The 19,651-nt window shown below is 34.7% G+C and overlaps 1 protein-coding gene across 1 annotated transcript in view; it reads left to right on the top strand.

The window, feature by feature from the left end:
- Window positions 1-18,132, top strand: part of LOC145665176 (phospholipase B1, membrane-associated-like) — a 61,729-nt gene extending 43,597 nt beyond the window's left edge. The window contains exons 5-7 of the mRNA XM_081732461.1: window positions 8,392-8,531; window positions 11,928-12,081; window positions 17,972-18,132. Coding sequence (XP_081588587.1) covers window positions 8,392-8,531; window positions 11,928-12,081; window positions 17,972-18,132 — 455 coding nt within the window. The remainder of the gene's footprint in view (window positions 1-8,391; window positions 8,532-11,927; window positions 12,082-17,971) is intronic.
- Window positions 18,133-19,651: the final 1,519 nt, after the last annotated feature.

Consider the following 19,651-nt stretch of genomic DNA (forward strand, 5'->3'; position numbering starts at 1 on the left):
GAGGATCGAACCAGGAACTTCATGTTCCAGAAGTAAGCGCTCTACCACTGAGCTACTGTCCTTCCATGAGACTTTTGATAAGTGTTAATAAATTGATTGAATTCTCCACAACTCCAAATGTAGATTCATTCATAAATGTAAGTTTTGCGTGTCTTTAACAGAGTTAATTCACGATTGTACACGATGTTAGGTTGGGGTCAATCTCCACCCGTAAAGAATATCACTTATAAATGTTAATCCGTTAATGTAGCTAACAAGGACTTTGGACAAGCTAAAATGCTCAAATGTGAAAATATACCATGTTAGTTTAGTTCCATATTCTTGCATGATTAAATATGCTCTGATAACATACTTGACAATGTTGTAGAAAAGATTCTTCTTAAGTAGAGGATAACAATTTACATCTTCAAAAGAACATTTTGTTATCAAGTGCAACCACAAGTAATAATTCGTTGTAAAAAGACTATCTAAATGTATTAATTTTATTTGGACTTTGCTTCTACCCGAGCATATCTTCTTTTCCGAGCTTAAAAATTGTTCTGGAAGTTTTTTTAAATATATATATAGAGTAAAATAGGAAATTAATCTTTTTCGGACTAAAAATGCCTGGGAGTTTTTAATTTAAAGGAAAATTATGAAATGTCCTCTTTTTCGGACTAAAGAATTCGTCTGGGAGTTTTAAAAAGCAAGATGAGGACATGCCTTTTTCTCGAAATAGAAGATTGTTCTGGAAATTTTACAAAGGAAAATAGGGTAAAATCTTTCTCGGGCAAAAGTGTATCTGGGAGTTTTCTAAAGGAAAATGGGGATATGTTATCTTTTTCGGACTAAACAATTTGTCTAAGAGTTTTTTAAAAGGAAAATGGGTAAATTTCTTCTTTTTCAGGTTAAAAAATGGTCCGGAAAATGGATTTTTTTTAAAAAAAACGAAAATTAGGTAATGTCTTTTTCTCAGGATCAAAGAAGATCCGGGAATATTTGCTTTCCGAGGAAATACAACACGTCTAGCTGTAAGCGCTTGCACAGGGTTTCAGGATTATTTTCCGCTGAAAGAGTATTAAGATATTAACACATTATGGTGGTTCGGATCCCATTTTAAATTGTGCATCTACGTCTCATGTAGCTTCACTAGTGAAATGGGGTGCTAATTGAATAAAAAAGTTCAGTTATACCTAACTTAAATATAAATTGTGTTTTCTCAACAGCGATGTCATTTTAGGGTGACCAGGGATCAGTATATAAATATCAACTGTATATTAATATACTAAAAAGAAAAACATGAAACTACCCATATCTATGAAGAATCTTCCAGGCCCCAAAAAACAAAACGTGAAATAACGCTACTGTTTTTTTTGCTATATCATTAAAACATTTGTCGGGTACTATAATTTATCCACGTCTCATAGAAGTTATCTATTAGTTATGTATTAATTAAAAACTGACCAATAGCTCCTTTCCTCGAATCGATGAGTATAAACTATTGAAAACTTTGGACTGCTGTTTAAAGTGATAAAATGCGCTAAATTAATGATTCTCCTCCTTTTTCATTTAATGCGATTGACCTGAGTGCCCCCCGTCATCTTATCCCAATCCACCTATGCACAAGGTTGAATGTAAAATTTGGACAAGACAGTGTAAGAATCAGAAAAAGGCTTCAATTTTTAAACTCAGCCTTGAAGAATATAAAAATGAAAGAAAATTTTGTTTCTCTAATTTGCATTATACTATCCATCTTTTTCCTTCCATTTTACTGTACATTATAAAGCTGGAATAACTTTTATTACTCACAAAAATACGTTATTTCAATATTCGAATATGGATTGAATCAAATTTTGGCAATGCGGTTTTATGTTAACTACCTGTCTATTTGAATGTTGTTTGGTATTTTGGTAGCATATTTTATAATTATTTCTTCATAGTACCGATATTAAGTAATGCATCGTACAGTAGCATACAAATGTTCGCTGTCAGTTGTGTTATGTTTCTAGAAAAAAACATGTTTTATATTTTTTAAATATACCAGGTTAGTTCTGTAGTATCACTGTAGCGTTCGATCTCATCTATCCTTGTGCGCGATAATCCTTACCCCCCGGTACGAAATATCGCGCAAAATAGGTGTTTTGAAAAACGGCCATTACTAAGAGCACAATCACTTTCAAAAATGATTACGTGTCTGGTATTGTGCACAAGGTACAGTCTGTCAAGGAAGTAAATGCAAATCTTCTTTTGAGTCTGGCATTCCTGCGCTCTAACCGTGGAGAATATGATAATTAAATCAATCAAAAGTGCAGTGAAGGGTAAGGAGAAAAGCCTAATCTGAATAACACATTGAAGAGGGGCACAAGCTGTGAATATGAATAGTGCATGGTGTAAATAAAGGAGGCACCGAAAGAGAAAGCCAGAAACAGTTGGTAAACGGAGGAAAAAAGGAAAAAAAAGTAAAACAAATACACCAACAACTAAATGCTTACTAAACAACGATCTTAGTGTAGTGGTTAAGACGTTAGATTACAAATCCAAACAACGTCAGTTCGAATCCGCCGCAAAGATTATTTTTCTTATTTTTGTTAATAATGCATAGAGCACATGAGAGGTGGTAAAAGAGAGCGTATTACCCGTTATTACCCGTTTAATATGTTAAGTGAAAACGGGGTAAAAATTCTACTGGCATTTATTAGAGAAATGAAACAAAGAAAACGTGGAAGAAGGTATATCTAATCAGGGGAATGTATCAGAAGGCGGTTATCGGAAAAACGAAATTTTCCCGAATTTCGCACATGTGAGTCTCTACAACAGGTAAATTTCTTTACAAATGTGCCTATTACAGAGACAATCATGCCGCAATTTTTTTATGCACTTTCGCTGATCATCACCCTCTGAGACGAAAACCACCCTTAGTTTGAAAGTTTCTCTCTCTTCTGTTCTCTGCATATATATGCACAGAGAGAGAGAAAGAGAGAAAGAGAGAGAGAGAGAAGTGCTCCCGGAACTGAGAGTGAGATGCATCCCTTGGAATTGACAAGATGACAAATAGACGCTTACATATTAAGAATGCCTAATAGGCCTACAAACAGCTATAAAACATCAAACTGATTATTACAAGTATTATACTAAACTATCCGTTCTCTTAAGTTTCCAAGATCCGAGCCACATACCATTCATATCCCGAATACCAAAACAATGTGATTCACACAATTTCTCTCTCTTCTCAAAAATGTCCTGTGAAAACAATCACAAGGACCATATTGAGACCACAATATTAAGCTACATAAATACACTCTAACAGATTCCTATTAAGTTATTTCTTCCTACAACTAGTTTTATTCATACAGGATATAACAGACTTGTTCATACACTTTGATGTTTTTTCAGAAATAGATATTTATTCGAACCTAAACAAGACACGGAGCGCCAAGTGGTAAAGTATCTTAAACCCAGCACAGTGAAAAATATACAGAAATTCCTTTTTTAATATATTTAAAAAAATGCATTTTCCCATGCAACAATCCTGTTCATACACTAGTATATATAGAACAAAATACTTTTTTCTTTCTTTTTGGAAAACATGTCCACTGGATTTAGTATTTAGTTGACTAGCTCTTAGCCTTTATGACAGCTTTACGCTGTTGTTACATGGAATTTACAAGGTTTTGACGTAATTGTGGGCTGATCTCCACCATTCAGCTTGAATAACCCAGTTCAGATACTGTTTTGAAGTCACCTTGTATGTATGGATCTTCATTCTTTTTTCTTTTTCTTTTAAATTGCACTCAAAAGGTCTGTAGTTCAGGGTTCAGGTCCGCTGATTGAGGAGGAGTTTTGATTTGCTTTGGTATATTGCAAATGAGATATTCTTTGTTAATTTTAGCCGTGTGCTTACTAAGCTATCATCATTTACCTAGCTGGAATATGAATTTGTTCCCCAATTCCATTTTCACAACACTTTGCTTCACATTTTGTTTCAATATGTCCTTATATACCTATTTGTCCATTCTGCTATCAATGAATTGTAGGTTTCCAGTTCCATTGGTGGATGCACAAGCTCCTATTGTAACGGACCCACCTCCATGTTTCACAGTAGAAAGTGTATTACAATTTTCATTGGCGGTACTAGACTTTCACCACACTCGATGCGCTCCATCCGAACCAGACTGATTTTCGTCTAATCAGACCAAATTACCTGATTCCAAAATGTTCGGGACTTATTCACATGATCTTATATGGATCAATGTTCCTGATATGGATATGGATGAACGTTCCTGATAATATTTCAATAAGACCTATTTCCACTCTCTCTTTCTCGCGATTCTTGCATCTTATCTCTAGATGGAGAACTTTGAACAAAGAGCATTGATCATTCACCTTCCGTGTAGCCATTATTTTATGCGCAAAAATATGTTACCTGGTGTGGAATTGAACCGAGATTTTCTAGTTGGAAGTCCAGCATGATATCGATACACCTGAAATTGCTCTACCCAAAACGTGTTTAACAAATGGTGTAGTATTTCTTTCTAAGACCAATAACATGAAAAGGTTATACTTGAGATCAATGAAGTTTCTTTTGGGCGGTTGTTCTCGTCATACAGCTTCTTTATGTATTCCTCCCATATTCTAAGGATTATTTGATGGTCACTAACTGCATGACTTTGTTGATCTTCGATTCCAAACCTGCATTTTAGTTTGTTTTTCCTCCTAATTCTTGTGTTTTCTGACGCATTACATCATATCTGTCGTGTCATTGAAGTTTCATTATTTTTTCTCATACCTGTTCCGTGGCCTTGTCATTCTCTCTTCTCAATTCATTATTCAGCCTTCTGTATTCGGTCTTCGCTTCGGTTTGATGTCTGTGATCTTCGCTTTTGGGCGTTTTCCCATCTTCTTAAGTATCGCTTCAGTTTCTCAAGGATTTCTCGGTGCTCTTTCTATCCTGCCGATATTGTGGAATGTGTCTAGTAGAATTTGTTTAACTTTTCCCCACCAATTTTCTACACTATCTTTCATATCGCGTATTGCACAAAATTTTCCTTCAATCTCTTCTTTCATATCACTATCCATACTTCTTAGTCGCTCTAAGTTCCATTTTCGGTTTCTCCTCCCATTTTTCTTGATTGACTTTAACCAGAGTTGCACTTCCACCACTAAGAAATTTTGATCCGAATTAATGTCCTGGAGGGCGCGGTGGCTCAGTGTTAGAGCTTTCACTTCCGGTGCTTGGGATCCCTGGTTCGATACCAGCTCGCGCCGTGTGGACTTTGTGGTGGACAAACACCGTGCTCTTGGGTTTTCTCGGGGTTCTCCCGTTTCCTCCCACTTTCTTCATTTCACTCATTTCTCATTATCACCGTCTCCTTTAGCCTAACCGGCATAACCGTGGGACGTTAAAGATTTCATTTCATTTCCGAATCAATGTCCGCTTCTGTTAGTATCTTCACGTCTCTTACACTATTCCTCAAACGTTGCTTTCCATAAATGTAATCAATTTGATAACGTTGTTTATTTCCTGGACATTTCGAGGTGTACAAATTGTTTTTCGTTTTTTTAAACCACGTATTTGTCATAACCATATCATGTTGCTACAAAAGTAGATAAACATCTGGCCTCGTCTAAATGGTAACACTACCTTACTCACAACTCATTCTCCCACTACGCTGTTGAAGTCCCTATTACTGTGGCATTGACCTTACTTCTACCCCCTTGTCAATAATCTCGTCATATAGACTATTACTAATACCTCACTGTCATCATGATCGGTTGTTGGCATATACACTTGTAGACCTATTGTCACAATATCCACTGCTTTTGCACTTAGCTTTACAAACATCAAACGGTCACTGCAGCATTACACTTTGGTGACGCTTTTTTGCTATCTCGTTCCTCATTACAATTGCAACACCATTTTTGGCCTTAATGCCACCAAACAGGGGCGTCATTCTGGGCTTCAGAGGAGGCTGTTGTCCCTCTGAGTTTGGCATTTGTATAGATCTTAGTCCATAAGATAATAATATACCAATGGAAAACTTGAAAATTTACTGAATCTAGGATTTTGCCCTCCGAAGTAAAATCTAAAATTACGCTGCTGCACCTAAATAAAGTGTGATTTCCTGACACTTTCTCGCCTTTTTCTGACTATCACATTTTACTCAAAACCACTATATTCACTTTACATTCATCCATTTCCACTTTTAAATTTTCAAGTTTGTCTGCGTGTTGTCAAATTCGTACAGATTGCTATGCTTCCAGATTGCTATACTGAAATTAAATTTATTATTATTTCCCCCTTTGATGATTCTTTCCGGAGTAATCTGCACTCAAAGACCCGAACTGGAAACTATTTTACCTCCGGAATGTTTTACCTCAGGAAGAACCATCATTGTATTTATTTCCCTCCTGGGAAAAATAATGTGGTATTATTCCCGTTTCCTTTCCACATCTTGATCCCGTTGGCCACTTTGTGGTTCTCAGCCTTTTGAACAGCTTTCCATCCTGAGGACAAGAAGATGCCCTGACTTATATCCGCTCATCCGCCTCTGAGGAGGCCTTTGGCAGCTTTTAGAGGTTGATTCCTTATCCCGAGAGTTAGTCGCTTCCCACCTACGTTGGCTACTTAAGATATTACCAGTTTTCTCCCGTGAGGAAGTGTAGGTTGAGATGTTCCCTTCTTTTAGAATGAAGTTCGAAAGAATTCCTCAAGTCTCCAGTACTTTTAGAAAGCTGAATATACAAGGCATGTTTAAATCCTAGTATGATACCCTGCAATTTTCGGAAGTAATCTTACCGTTGTGTGTCACGAAGCAAGATATGCAAGCTATCACCATTTTCTTTAACTGCCATACCTCAGGCCTCTCAAGAACTTTGCTATGAAGGTGGGATGTTCAGCTGTCAGTCTTCTCCACGCTAGTTCAAAGACAGGTCTTTAAGCTACGAACTAACAAAAGATACGACAACCTGTTCGAGATGTAGAGGGATTCGAAGCCTTGTCTCGCTAACTTATCCGTTCCCAGGGAAGAACCTGCTTTAGAACGTCAGCCTCTTTCCCTTTTGTTAAGACTGCACTCAAGACTATAGTGAATACTGTAGCGGCAACTTTGAAACCAAGTAAACCACTACCTATGAAAGGGTCAGTTATCTTTCCCTTAATGCGGAACAATTTGGGCAAGTAATCGTTTTCCATATAAATTATAAATCTCCTTCAACATGAACAAGTTATAATATAAATAATTCAACATGAATATAAATTTAACAGTAACAAAATAAAGGTGCTGACACAAACAACATTATTCAAACTAAATTTAACCCTTTCTCATTTTTGACTGGCAGTCCGGAAGTTATTCAATATTAGCATTCTACTTTTCAATATTCTAAATGGAACTTACAGATTATTCTTTTTTGAAGATTTCTCATATCAAATTTACTCTTAAAGTGAATATAATTCCCCAAATATTTAACAACATATGATTAATCTAGTGACCAAAGACATAACACTCACCAAAAACTTGCAGTAGTTGGCCAAAAAGAGAGAAAAATAATAGATTAAAATTTAGTACTTACAAATTCTCGCCGAGTAATATATCCCCTTCACTTTACAAAATCTTACACTATACTTCCGTCTACCTTACGTCTAGGAGCACTTTAAGCCAAAAACCATACCGAAATTACATTGTACGAATTTTCAATTTGACGAACATAATTATATGCTCCTACTCCGGCTTACCTCACGTTTCATTCTAATTGAAACGTAATAGCTACGGGTAGATTACACAAGACAGATGGCGTTTCAATCACTTCGAACAAACGAATATCAGAACCCTGACATTGACCTACAGAGTCAATGTTTCCATACACAAGTTTATTTAACTAATCAGCTGATCAAAAATGTCCAAAGTTCTTCGACTTTTTTCTCTAAGAACTTGCAGAGAAATGTCTCAATACGGTATCACTAATTTTGTGCTTTTGTGGTGTTAACTGAACATGAACTCAGGACACACTTTGTGAACCCCTTATCGACGATCGTCTAACATCCAGTAAGTAACCAAAGTACAGAGTGAATTTTTACCATTGTCTTTGCCATACATTCTTATATATGAGGTTATTGACTTTTGTCGTCTTGGATCAGAAATGATATTCAAATGTTTTTTTTTTTTTTGCGATTATTAACTGCAGATCTCCTAACGCATTTAAACTCCGTTATTTTGGCTCAGACATTAATATTCCTAGTTTCAATTAACTAATTTTAACTTTGTATAACTTAATATCTTATTCTTTGCATAAATCGTCTTTCCTGTCTTTTGTTTGATATTAACAACATATACGTCAATAGCAAACAAAATGCAGGAAATTTGATATTAACAGTATTAACGTATAAATAATAATAAGCAAATATTTTCTTTCCAGATATTGGGATTGGGGTGTACTTTTCAAAATCATCCCTCACTTGTTCCATTGTAACTCCAATCGTATGTAAATGTCTGGGTGTGTCTTTGGAAGATGTTCGGCGAGTGACTAAAGCATATCAAGAAATGGAAGAAGAATTGGTGAGAGTTTATAAAAGTTGATAAAATAACTTCTATCTATAAAAAAGTGTCATGTGTTTTAAAATCCATGAACATAGACAGTAGTCATAGTTAAACTTTGTCTTAAGTGAAACAGGACATCCTTGATGGCTAGGTGTACAGCGTATGAGCCTTTGGAGTGGGAGACTTGGGTTCGACTTCTGGCGGGACTCATGTGGTTTGTATTCCATGTTAAGCTTAAGGTCTTCGTCTAATAAAGCCTTGCTACTGAATGGAACTCTAAACTCAAATCTAATTAACTAACTTGAGTAACATAGAATACTCGCTGATGAGATGGGTAGAATACACACGGAATTGAGACGTCCTTTCTAATAATTTTGTTTCATTCTATGTTTGAAAGCATCGAAGCTAAATTTCCTAGAATTCTAGATGTAAAGAAAGTACCATCGGACCTTCCTTTCGTGAGTGAGTGGTTGTAGTATGAGTGGAGAAAAATCGACTGGTATATGTAACACCGTAAGTGGAATTCTTATTAAGAAATATTAAGCTTGTAAATTAAAAAAGATCTCGAAGCTCGGTAGAATTATTGTGATGATAACAGATACATGCCTCGAAAACAGTGTGGTTAGAGTAGTCACTGCATGATTGTTGATAAGGCATAGTTCTGATGCTTTTACATCGAGAAACACATTTGAAAATTGCACACTAAAAAGAAAGCTTAGTTCTGATTGGAACTAGTGGATGTATGAAAAGAGTATCTAAACAGAGAATACATTCATAGCATTGTAACATAAAAAGTGCAATATCTGGACAGATTGACAGGGAACGCCAAGCGTGATTGGGCAGGAAAAACGTAGAGAACAGCCGTATATTATGTAACTTCAAGATCCAGTATCCTTGGCAGTAATCTGTAAACAGTTGCCTCCGCCTCCACTCCTTTCAGCTGTTACCAAAACGCAATATACGCCACTCCAAGCTGTGATTGTGAGGTTGCTCTTGACCAAGATTGCAATTTGGTGTTTACCGGGTTTTGAGTATGTGTTTCTCGTACACTGTTCTGTGACAAATAACATAAACATGACATACATTTTCCAGTACAACGTTCCTTTAGACAATTTTAACCTATCTCTAGACATATAACATGATAATCTATAGCTACTTGCTTCTTTACTTTTCTTGTGAGCCGCGATAGTTCCGTGGTAGAGCGCGAACCTCTAGCACTTCGAGTCTCTTCAACATTTTTGTTGTACCTATAGTGACCTGCTTTACGTACAGCTGTCCGTAACTCTACACTCTCCAGAAGGCAATCTATTCCCTACAGGCGTGGGTACGTATGTGTTCTCCAGCTGACACTATATGTTCGCTGTATGGTGTATTCTACTGCCATTCGCTTGATCCGGAAGTTGTTAGATTAACGTAGGGCTCTTCCAGATTTCAGGGCAGGAGGAGAAAGATATTTCACAGATACGTCATGATCTAGAATACAATAATACAGTCTTGGTCTAGATTTTACACTGGGACTCTTGGTCTTGACTTTGCACACACAGTCTTTATCTTGATCTTGTACACCGAATGTTTTTCTTGGTCTTGCTTGCAAGAGTCTTCCAAGTCTTGCTTTTAAAAAATCTCTCCTTCTCATAGATAAATTTTACGCTGGATATAAGAGATAATGAAAGCTACGTTTATCATTGCCTGTCTTAGTGGGTTAATAGTAACAGAAATATTTCTTTTTAATGTAACATTGTTGACCTTCATGTGAGTATGACATGATAATGTACAGAAACACCGAAGTTCAATACAGTGGCATTTCTCTTAAATAATATCTGCCAATAGTGGACACTTCGATAATAGGGGCAAACGTTTTGTCCCGGAAAAATATATGCATTATTATGGGAGAGAAATTTCCCTTTTACGTATACCCTCAGATATGGACATGGATAGTCTTCTTCCCTTCCCAACGTTTTAGAAATTTCTTCCCACGGTTATTTTTGTTTCCTTACAGAGGAGAATTTTTCGCACCCCAGTAATTCGAACATTGAGTACAGTCTTCAGAAAGTACTCCATAATCAATTTTATAATTAATGTATTTATTGCATACTGCATGCAATTACCATATGAGCTGAAAATTATCTAGTTTAAGTAACCTCTCTTTAAGGGACACTTCTCATTTACGATCAAATTATCATTTTCCATCGATATATGTTATTCAGAGGTTTCACTTACTACATTTCGCTTTAGTTTAAGAACGAACTTACCTAATATGCTATTAGTTACTTCTAGTTTACGTGCTGTCTTAGGAACACAACTAATTTTCGTAATATTTCACACAACCCAATCATGAACTATCGTAAATGAATCAAATTATGGCCAAAGTATACCAAACACTGAAGTTCTTATTTTATAACAATTCAGTATATTATGTTCTACGTCGTCTTCTACGCATATTTTGACTCTGCCGTTCCCCGTGCACGAGGTAAGTTTCAGAGAAAGACCAAACATACACGCAAATTGCATTTGATTAACAGTTACTATTGTTGGTTGTTTTTACTAAGGAAAACTCATGACAACAACCCCAGACAATTAACGATAATGGTATTAGTAACGGCTCAAGAGAGTTCAAGCGAGTCATCGAAAGTAGTTACTTTCGAGATTGTGGAGCAATATTTTGCTGTGGAACGAAGGTATCAGAGTGAACGTTCTGATTTTGAACATTTCCCATGATAATACACCCGTGATTTCCTCAAGGGGGAATTTCAATACACTGGGGTAGTATTACAAAAGTACTGGAAAATCTACATTGAACACGACAGAATATAAGGTCCGGGGGAAGGGGTTTCCCGCCACCCATCTCCTGAAATCGTCACTGAATACACCTATCTGTTAAAACTCAATCTGAGGAAACGTTAGTTCTTATTATAAGGTTAGTGTAAGTATAAAAACTAAGCTGTAAAGAGCAAGCATGACATGAATTTTCCAGAGTTGTATTGAGCGAAACATAAAAGTGTGGAAAATAATTATGGATGTTATACAAAACGAAACGAAGACTTGTACAATTTCATAAGATCTATATATTTCGTATTTGGCTGTTGATATAGTATAGAAATTTTAAATTCGTACTTCTTATGGACTTTCTGAAGTGAGAACAAAGCAAATAATTAAGTTTTATAAATGCCAACTACTAATAGAGATAAGTACACATACATTTTTATATAAATATATAAATAAACGTATTAGTATTCAACAATTGTGAGCACCAATAAAGAGACTGACTACTAATTACGAAGAACAGTATATACGGCATTCGTATAACCTTATATAGAAGGCTAGTGAATGGACATTTTTTCTCATAGGTTAGGACTAGATTTAAAGCCACCTTTCTGATTTTTGACATTCTGTTATTAACTTTTTTCTTTTCAGATCAATAGCGGAAGGTATGATAAAAGAGATGATTTCACTGTGGTCATCCAGCCGTTCTTGAAAGTTCTTGGTGAAGATAGAATTTTAAAGCAACTAGATGTTTCTTTTATAACCCACGATTGCATTCATTTCAGTCAGAAAGGACATGCAATAAGTAAGCACTGAGTTATCATGCACCTAGGTTGCTGTTCTTGAATAATTCAATAATTTAATTTATAGATTTATTTCAATTGAAAGCAACTATATACAGAAGAGTTTATTTCTCTAATACTTGAAGAAATATTTGCTTTGGGAAACGCAACTTTGTGCTCACTCTGTACATTATATTACTAATATAAATATATAATATAAATAAAAAACTATAAATTTCGGAGAAGTGAAATGTAGACTATGATTATGCAATGAAAACAAAAATAAGCAAAAGAAGAACTCCCATCTGCAATGAATTTTGATGTAATTCGGTTTATTTTTGTTCTTGGTTGCACTAAGCTTTAGTTCGAAAACTAGGTTGTACCTAAATATGATTATACGGATTTGTAAAAAGAACATTCTGCTGCACTATATTTACAAAGTATCCAAACATTATACGAAACCACATAAAATGTTATAGGTGTCTGGATTGAATCCCATACGTCCTGTGAGGGAACCGCCAATTCATAAGAGTACAAATTCAATTCTGCGCATCCCACATCGGGTATAGACAATTATATAACATATTTGCTTAGATTTACATATGTTCCTGTTCGAGTGCCAGTTTATAAGAATCTGTACTGAATCCCATATATCCCCGTTCAGGCACCAATTTATGATGGTATAGATTCAATCACTATATATCCTGAGAGTCGAACCCGAATACACTGGACAAACACCGTGTGCGTGGGTTTCCTCGGAGTTCTCTTCTCCCACTTTCTTCATTCCACCATTTCACTCATTTTTCATCATCAACGTCTCGTTTAGCCTAACCGGCATAACCGTGGGACGTAAAACTTAAAGATTTCATTTTCTTCGAACCCGAATACAGAAGCATTATTTATATTATCATCCGGAATTCAGTAGAGGACAATAAAATTTGACCGTTGTTAATTACGAATTAGTTTATGTTACAAGTTACTTATAACCTACAGCAAAAAGAAGGAAGGGGGAACCGTATATAAACTAATACTAATAATTATCCGGTTCGATTCTAGGCCATGTCTTCATGTAGCCTTGGGATACTATAACACGGAAAAGTACGCAATTAGGGCATAGACGTGGCGATAAAAGTATGATTTTGAAGTTAAATTTAAAAATGAGCAAAGAACTTCATACAAAATTCTTGGCGCTTACGTACGCTAATATGGTTTATATTGAACACACTTTTACAAACACTCACAAATACTCATACGCATTATCATTGAAGATATTAAATTGATATTTACTATAATTTTTTCACTAAAAATTATACGTTCATTTTATTCTACGGATTTTATCATGATCCATATTTTAAAATAGAAGAAATCTCCATAAAGAAAGTACAAACGTGCACGTTATATGACGCCGAGAAGTTTCTGAAGCACGATGCGGCATACACGAAATGATGTTCTAAAATATTGAACTTATTTTATTGACGTAACTTTAGTCTTGAGAGTTCCGTTCACTAACATACATGGTTTTGCTTTGGAACTTTTTCATTGCTTTATCCAAAACAAGGGCTATTTTCGTTTCGTTGACTTCCGGCTAAAAGGGCGACTGCTTGTCCACTTACTCCTGCTGCGGAACAAAGGTGGGGTGATCGGAAATATAGTTCCACAACATATTATTAATTTTGTTTCAGTTTTCACTGTGATGATTTCATTTGTTTTAATATCATAAATGCACCTTTATGAACACTATGTTCCCACAAACACTACATTTCCTGTAATTATACGTTCATCCTACGTTACATCAAACGAAGAGAGTACATTGACGTGATCCGTACGTGACTAGCGAGATTATGACAGCATTGGTGAGAATTCCACATCCAAATATAAACTGGTATTTGGAGCAAGCAAAATTCTAGGAAAGCAAGTTTTTGGTTTAAGTCCCCAATAAAAATTCAGCAACGAAGAATAAAATTATGTGTCCAATTTCTTATATTATAATATTATGCATCTAAAACGTTAAAAGCTCTGTTTATCAAAATATAATAGATTCTGAAAGTCTACCTGTTTTATTTGATTTACTAAAAGCTGTACTACATTCCAGCTTACAAGATACCTGAGTTTCTAGCATAAATTGTGTTTCATTCTTGACTTTCATAAATTTTAAAGTCTATTAAACAAAATTTTAACATTAGATTTCAACTTAGATAAATTTTAATCAACATGGCAAAATTTCTGTTTTAACATTTCATAATACCTAGGTAAAATATGGAGATATACACTTTTGTACCCATTTTGTTCAATTTTACTAGGTCATAAAACATCTATGGACAATCGTACTGACTTTACCCTCTCTCCAGTATTGTCAGCGCTACTACCATTTAAGCATTCTTCAAATGCACCCAAATGTGCTCGTTTATTAATTGTGCAATTGGAAAACCAAAACGGTCTCTATATTATCAATTAGCTGGAATTATACACTAAGCACACATATTACACACATATTACAAAATTGCACTTGAAATGAAACGTTAACCTAACCCTAACCTAATCTAACTTAATCTAACCTAGTCTAAGGAAGAAAAGAACATGACATAAACACACTAAACTTTTCATCGCTGACTTGCAGAGAGCCTATGGATAAACATGTCTCTGAACTTGGACGAGTACGTAGACATAGCGCAAACTAACTTTGCACTTTGAAACCGTTACTTTCCGCTTGATTCTGACGAAAAAGAGAGGAGATCGTTGAATACTACGCATGAACAAGATGTGTTGCCAACCGCAATTATTCAAACTTGTCAGTAGTAAATATCGTGTGTTCAGTTCCCCTTTCGAAGTTTGTCTTATGGAAAAGTACTCCATAACTATAAATATGATATCGCAAATAATATGAATGAAGCTATTTTTTTTTACAATTATTATGTAACATTATCATTATCATTTTATTATAATCAAAACATTTTATCTTTCGTAGTCATAGTTTTAATTAACCAAAGTAAGTCAATTATTAAAATAAAATAAAAGTGGATGCATCACATATCTGAACATGCCGGCATAAACAATTAAGGAACTATTCATACAAATATCTCCACACAATCCCATACATTTACATATATACGAATAGATATACACGAAATTTTAAATCAGTTTTACAAAACACAAAGATTCAGTTTTATATCCACAATCAACAAACACAACGTTAAATAATACTGAATGAGAAACATTCTTTAGTTCATTTAATTTTTGACTTCTTTTTTTAACGAAGGAAAGAGGAATCCTCCCATACATCTCTTGGTCAACAGAATACATTGTATATTTTTAGGAATCATGTAGTTCCTAGTGGTAACGCTGAGGAGTTCACTTCCTTGCCTATCAAATTTCAGTCATATGGCAACCAAATCGTGAAGCACATTACGTCACCCAAGTGCAAAGTTATAGCGCTGTGTGCACTAAATTCCACGAAGCATAATGTTTAAAAGTTAGAAAATTTTAGTGTAAATAAATTAAATACGAGTTTATCTGCACATTATTAAATAATTTTATAGCACAGAAACATTTTAGAGAATAATTTTGGAAATTGGTTTACCAGACTTCCAATTTTGAGTGAGCTCGACAAGAGATGGTGGTACAGATGTTGTTTGGGAGGGTCAAGACCACGTATGTTAATGACACGGTGCTCAACTTTTACATGCTATAAGTTATATAGATACAAGGTAAAAGTAAAATAGAAGATAACCATGATTGATTAAGATGCGATGTAACAATAAAAGGATGAGTAAATAATCACAGCATATGAAAGTGATATAGTAAATGACTAGATTTTCATTCTTAAACGTTACTTTCTTATTATTGGAATGTATGCTTGTATAACTTTGTAGGATTTTACAAACTTAGATTTCTGTCACAAAAACGTTCAACTTATGATATTGATTAACAGAGTTCATTTCAGTTTATTAGTATGAAAGAAGCTGCTTTGTATGAAATATTAGTAAATAAACATCAAATAAGATATTTAGATTTATGTTTGAGATCTGTTTTATTTACGTTAAAAATAAATTTAAAATTAACCATTTAAAAAATAAGGGATAAATATACAGGTTGTCTAAAAAGTATAGTGTCTTTGAAGATCACAAATAGAATACATTTATTGTAATTTGAAAATAATATTATGAAATCATCTATCTATCTATCTATCTATCTATCTATCTATCTATCTATCTATCTATCTATCTATCTATCTATCTATCAATCTATCTATCTATATATATATATATACAGTATAATTACTTCTATGACTTTCTGTCATTTTTATGGCAATATGATAATCCTGTCGAATGAGAACTTCTTTCGTTTCTGGTTAAAAAAAAGGGGGGTTTTCACAGGTGTCTTTTGAAACTACCTTTACACCATTCAATGTTATCTGCAGAGACGGTGCGAGGTCCGGGTTATATGGTGAATGTGTTAAAACTTCGCAATCAAGTTTTCATAATTTCGGACAGGTCGTTAAATATGTAAGCGATCTGGTGTTGTCAGCGTGGTATACGACATCCTTTCAGTTGAACAGTTTGGTCATTTCTTTTAAATTGATACGTGAACTTGCCTTAATTGTTGTCAGCACAGGTCTGAGTCTATCGTTCTGCCTGGCAGCAGCAGCTCGCGACACAAAATACCCTACCAATCCCACCAAACACACAGTATAATCTTTCTTGACGTCAGGATGGACCTTGCTTCTTCTCGCCTCGACCACGACCTTACACATAATCGTAATTTACCCGCTTTTTATCACTTGTGATCAATCGCTTCAGAAATAGTTCGAGTTCCTTACGTTTCAGTAGATTCATAGATAAAAATTTGATCAAGTAAATATTTTTGAGTGAGACCATGTTGCACTCAAATGTCGAGCTTCTTTTTGTAGACTGTCTTCTCCAAGTAGTTAACAGTGTTTAGTGATGAATGTTTATATCACTGGCGATTTTACGATTCCTTACATGATAGTCTTGCTCGACTTTTGCCAGAATATCATCAACTTCTGTCATTGATCGCCCATTGCGAGGAGCATTTTAGGTATCGAAATCTCCAGAACGAAAGCGACTGAACCATTTTCGACTTACTTTTTGATAACGCATCTTTCTCGCACACGTACAAATTTATTCACTGGCATGTGCAACATTTTAGTCTTTAACGAAATGAACTTGTAAAATGGAACGCACTTTTGCGGAGAGATCACACACCTTCACGGCACAATGTTTTATATTCGATTATAAGGATTCCAAAACGTTTTGATTAACTATTAGCTTCAACTGTTAGTCGTAATAAGGCGTTAGACCTGACCAGCTGTTGAATGTCATGTTGTACGCAAATGCTCAATAGTTTTTAGACTACCTGATGTATATCGGGTATTCTAAAAATAGTCCCCACAGATAACAGAACCCTATTCTTCGTTTCGAAATAAAGCGAAAATCCTAGATAATGGTAAACTCTTAAGGGCCTCCTACAGCCACTATAGGGAATCAAAGTTTCATTATTTGGCAACTTCTCATATTAACTTCGGACCATTAGCATCTACAAATCCATAAACCAGTTGCATCTATTGTTATGTTGAAAGGGGGCGCTAGTGTCAAGGAATATTGACTTTAACATCCATATAGAAAGCATTTATGTAACTATTTGATGGATTGGGAGATTTCAGTGATTCTTTATCTGCGACTTTGTCACATAGTGCAATTCGCGTCTCCAGACGAAGACCCGAAAGGTATATAATTAGGTATATTTTTCGCGTTATTTTGACTTGTAGAATAGTGCTCTATAGTCTATGGGTGCCATTAGAACACCCGATATATAGCTATAGTTCATTTATTAATTATAGTAACTTGTCAGTTTGAAGTTACTTGAACTGATAGTAATACACTTTTTTATTTGCAGTTACAAAACACTTGTGGGATAATATGCTGGAACCTGTGGGCAACAAATCGATGATCTTCAAGTCATCCAAATTAAACGATTTTAAATGTCCTTCTAAAAATGAACCTTACTTCTTCACTAGAAAGAACAGTGAAATATTCTATGCGACTGGACATCAATAGGAGAAATGAAATTTTTACGATACATTGTCTAATTTACGTAGTGCATAAAAAAGTACATCAATTGATCTGAATGTTTTTGAGAATTCTTAAGCACTTAATTAAGTTTATAGGTTATCTGGAGCTAACAATGAGAATTCAATACATAACAAACACTAGATTTTTGGCACCAATACTAGCTTGAATCTTTCAAAATAACGAAATCAAATTTAAAGTTTTTTTTTTAATGTGTGTTTAGCACAATAATAGTTACAAAGAATCATAAAGCAGCTCACAAACATATTCAATGTATTATTTATTTCTTAGAAATTATAACCAAGGCATTTCCAAAATGTTACAAAAAATGCTGAAATTTTGTTTGATAAGCATTATGTAGAAAACTCGTCCGTAATAACCCACATAGGCCCCTAGATATTACAATCAAACCATAGTAGATTATCTCTTAATTATATGATTCAGAATTAGTCAAAATTATAACCAGCTTCAAATTGAGTGTGACAGGATTGTCTAAAAGAAACAAGTAATTCAATTGGAATAAACTTTATAAATTGAAAACAAAATAATATCTCCTTATACACATTGTAGCTACTTCATATTTAGTCTGACAATTAAATGCATGTGCTCGATTGTGTTGCCAATCACCATATCAATCTGTGATCACATGTGGTAAGTTAAAATTTCAACAGTACATGTTTCTGTGATGATGCGTTGACTGTATAAAGATTTATTGCTTGAGAGAAAGTTGTAAACAGAGATGGTTATGTCAAGATATGCTCTTCTGATCACATAGTTGTCTGAATCCAAGAATTAACACCTAGGAAATGGTTATGTTACTGTAAAACCATTCATATTTCCTTTCGACGCCAATATACAAACTTTTCTTCAAAGTGTGTCAAACTTTTGTAGTTTACCTTAAAAATGAATACCAAATTGAACTTAGTCTCATAATTCTTATCTTGTACACATCTCTATATCCAGATGCAGAAGATTGCAAAGTAGGCCCGGAACTATTTTCGTAAAAGAGATAAGTTGAATGTAGACAGCATAGAAATACACGCATGTACGGGTATGAACGAGCTATAATCTCTTTTCTAGTCAGAAACTGTTCTTTAAGTTCTCCACTTGCATCAACTTTGTCCCGTAAGCAACACCGCAGTTCTTTAGATAAGGCAATAATTCGAACATATGCACATATCTTTGTCACTTCATTCTGATAGACCTAACGGAAGCGTGGAAAAATATTGAAATTTATTCTCTGTCCATACAGCTTACACATGGACACGGGAATATAATGGAATGACTTCTGTGAATTTATGTACTTGCAACCTACCTTAATATGTACTTGCAACCGGAAACCTCATGATAGATTAATATTGTATTCAAATAATTCATTTTAAGAAAGTTATCGTCCAATTAGTTTTATTAAAAATATAATTTGAATTCCAACTTTAATATTAATTTAATACGTTCTCTGAGCTCAATTCTAATACATACTATTTAAGATATTTTTAATTTCAAATCT

This window comes from Thermobia domestica, chromosome 11, assembly GCF_964235325.1.
Source record: "Thermobia domestica chromosome 11, izTheDome1.hap1.1, whole genome shotgun sequence".
In the NCBI taxonomy this organism is placed as follows: domain Eukaryota; kingdom Metazoa; phylum Arthropoda; class Insecta; order Zygentoma; family Lepismatidae; genus Thermobia; species Thermobia domestica.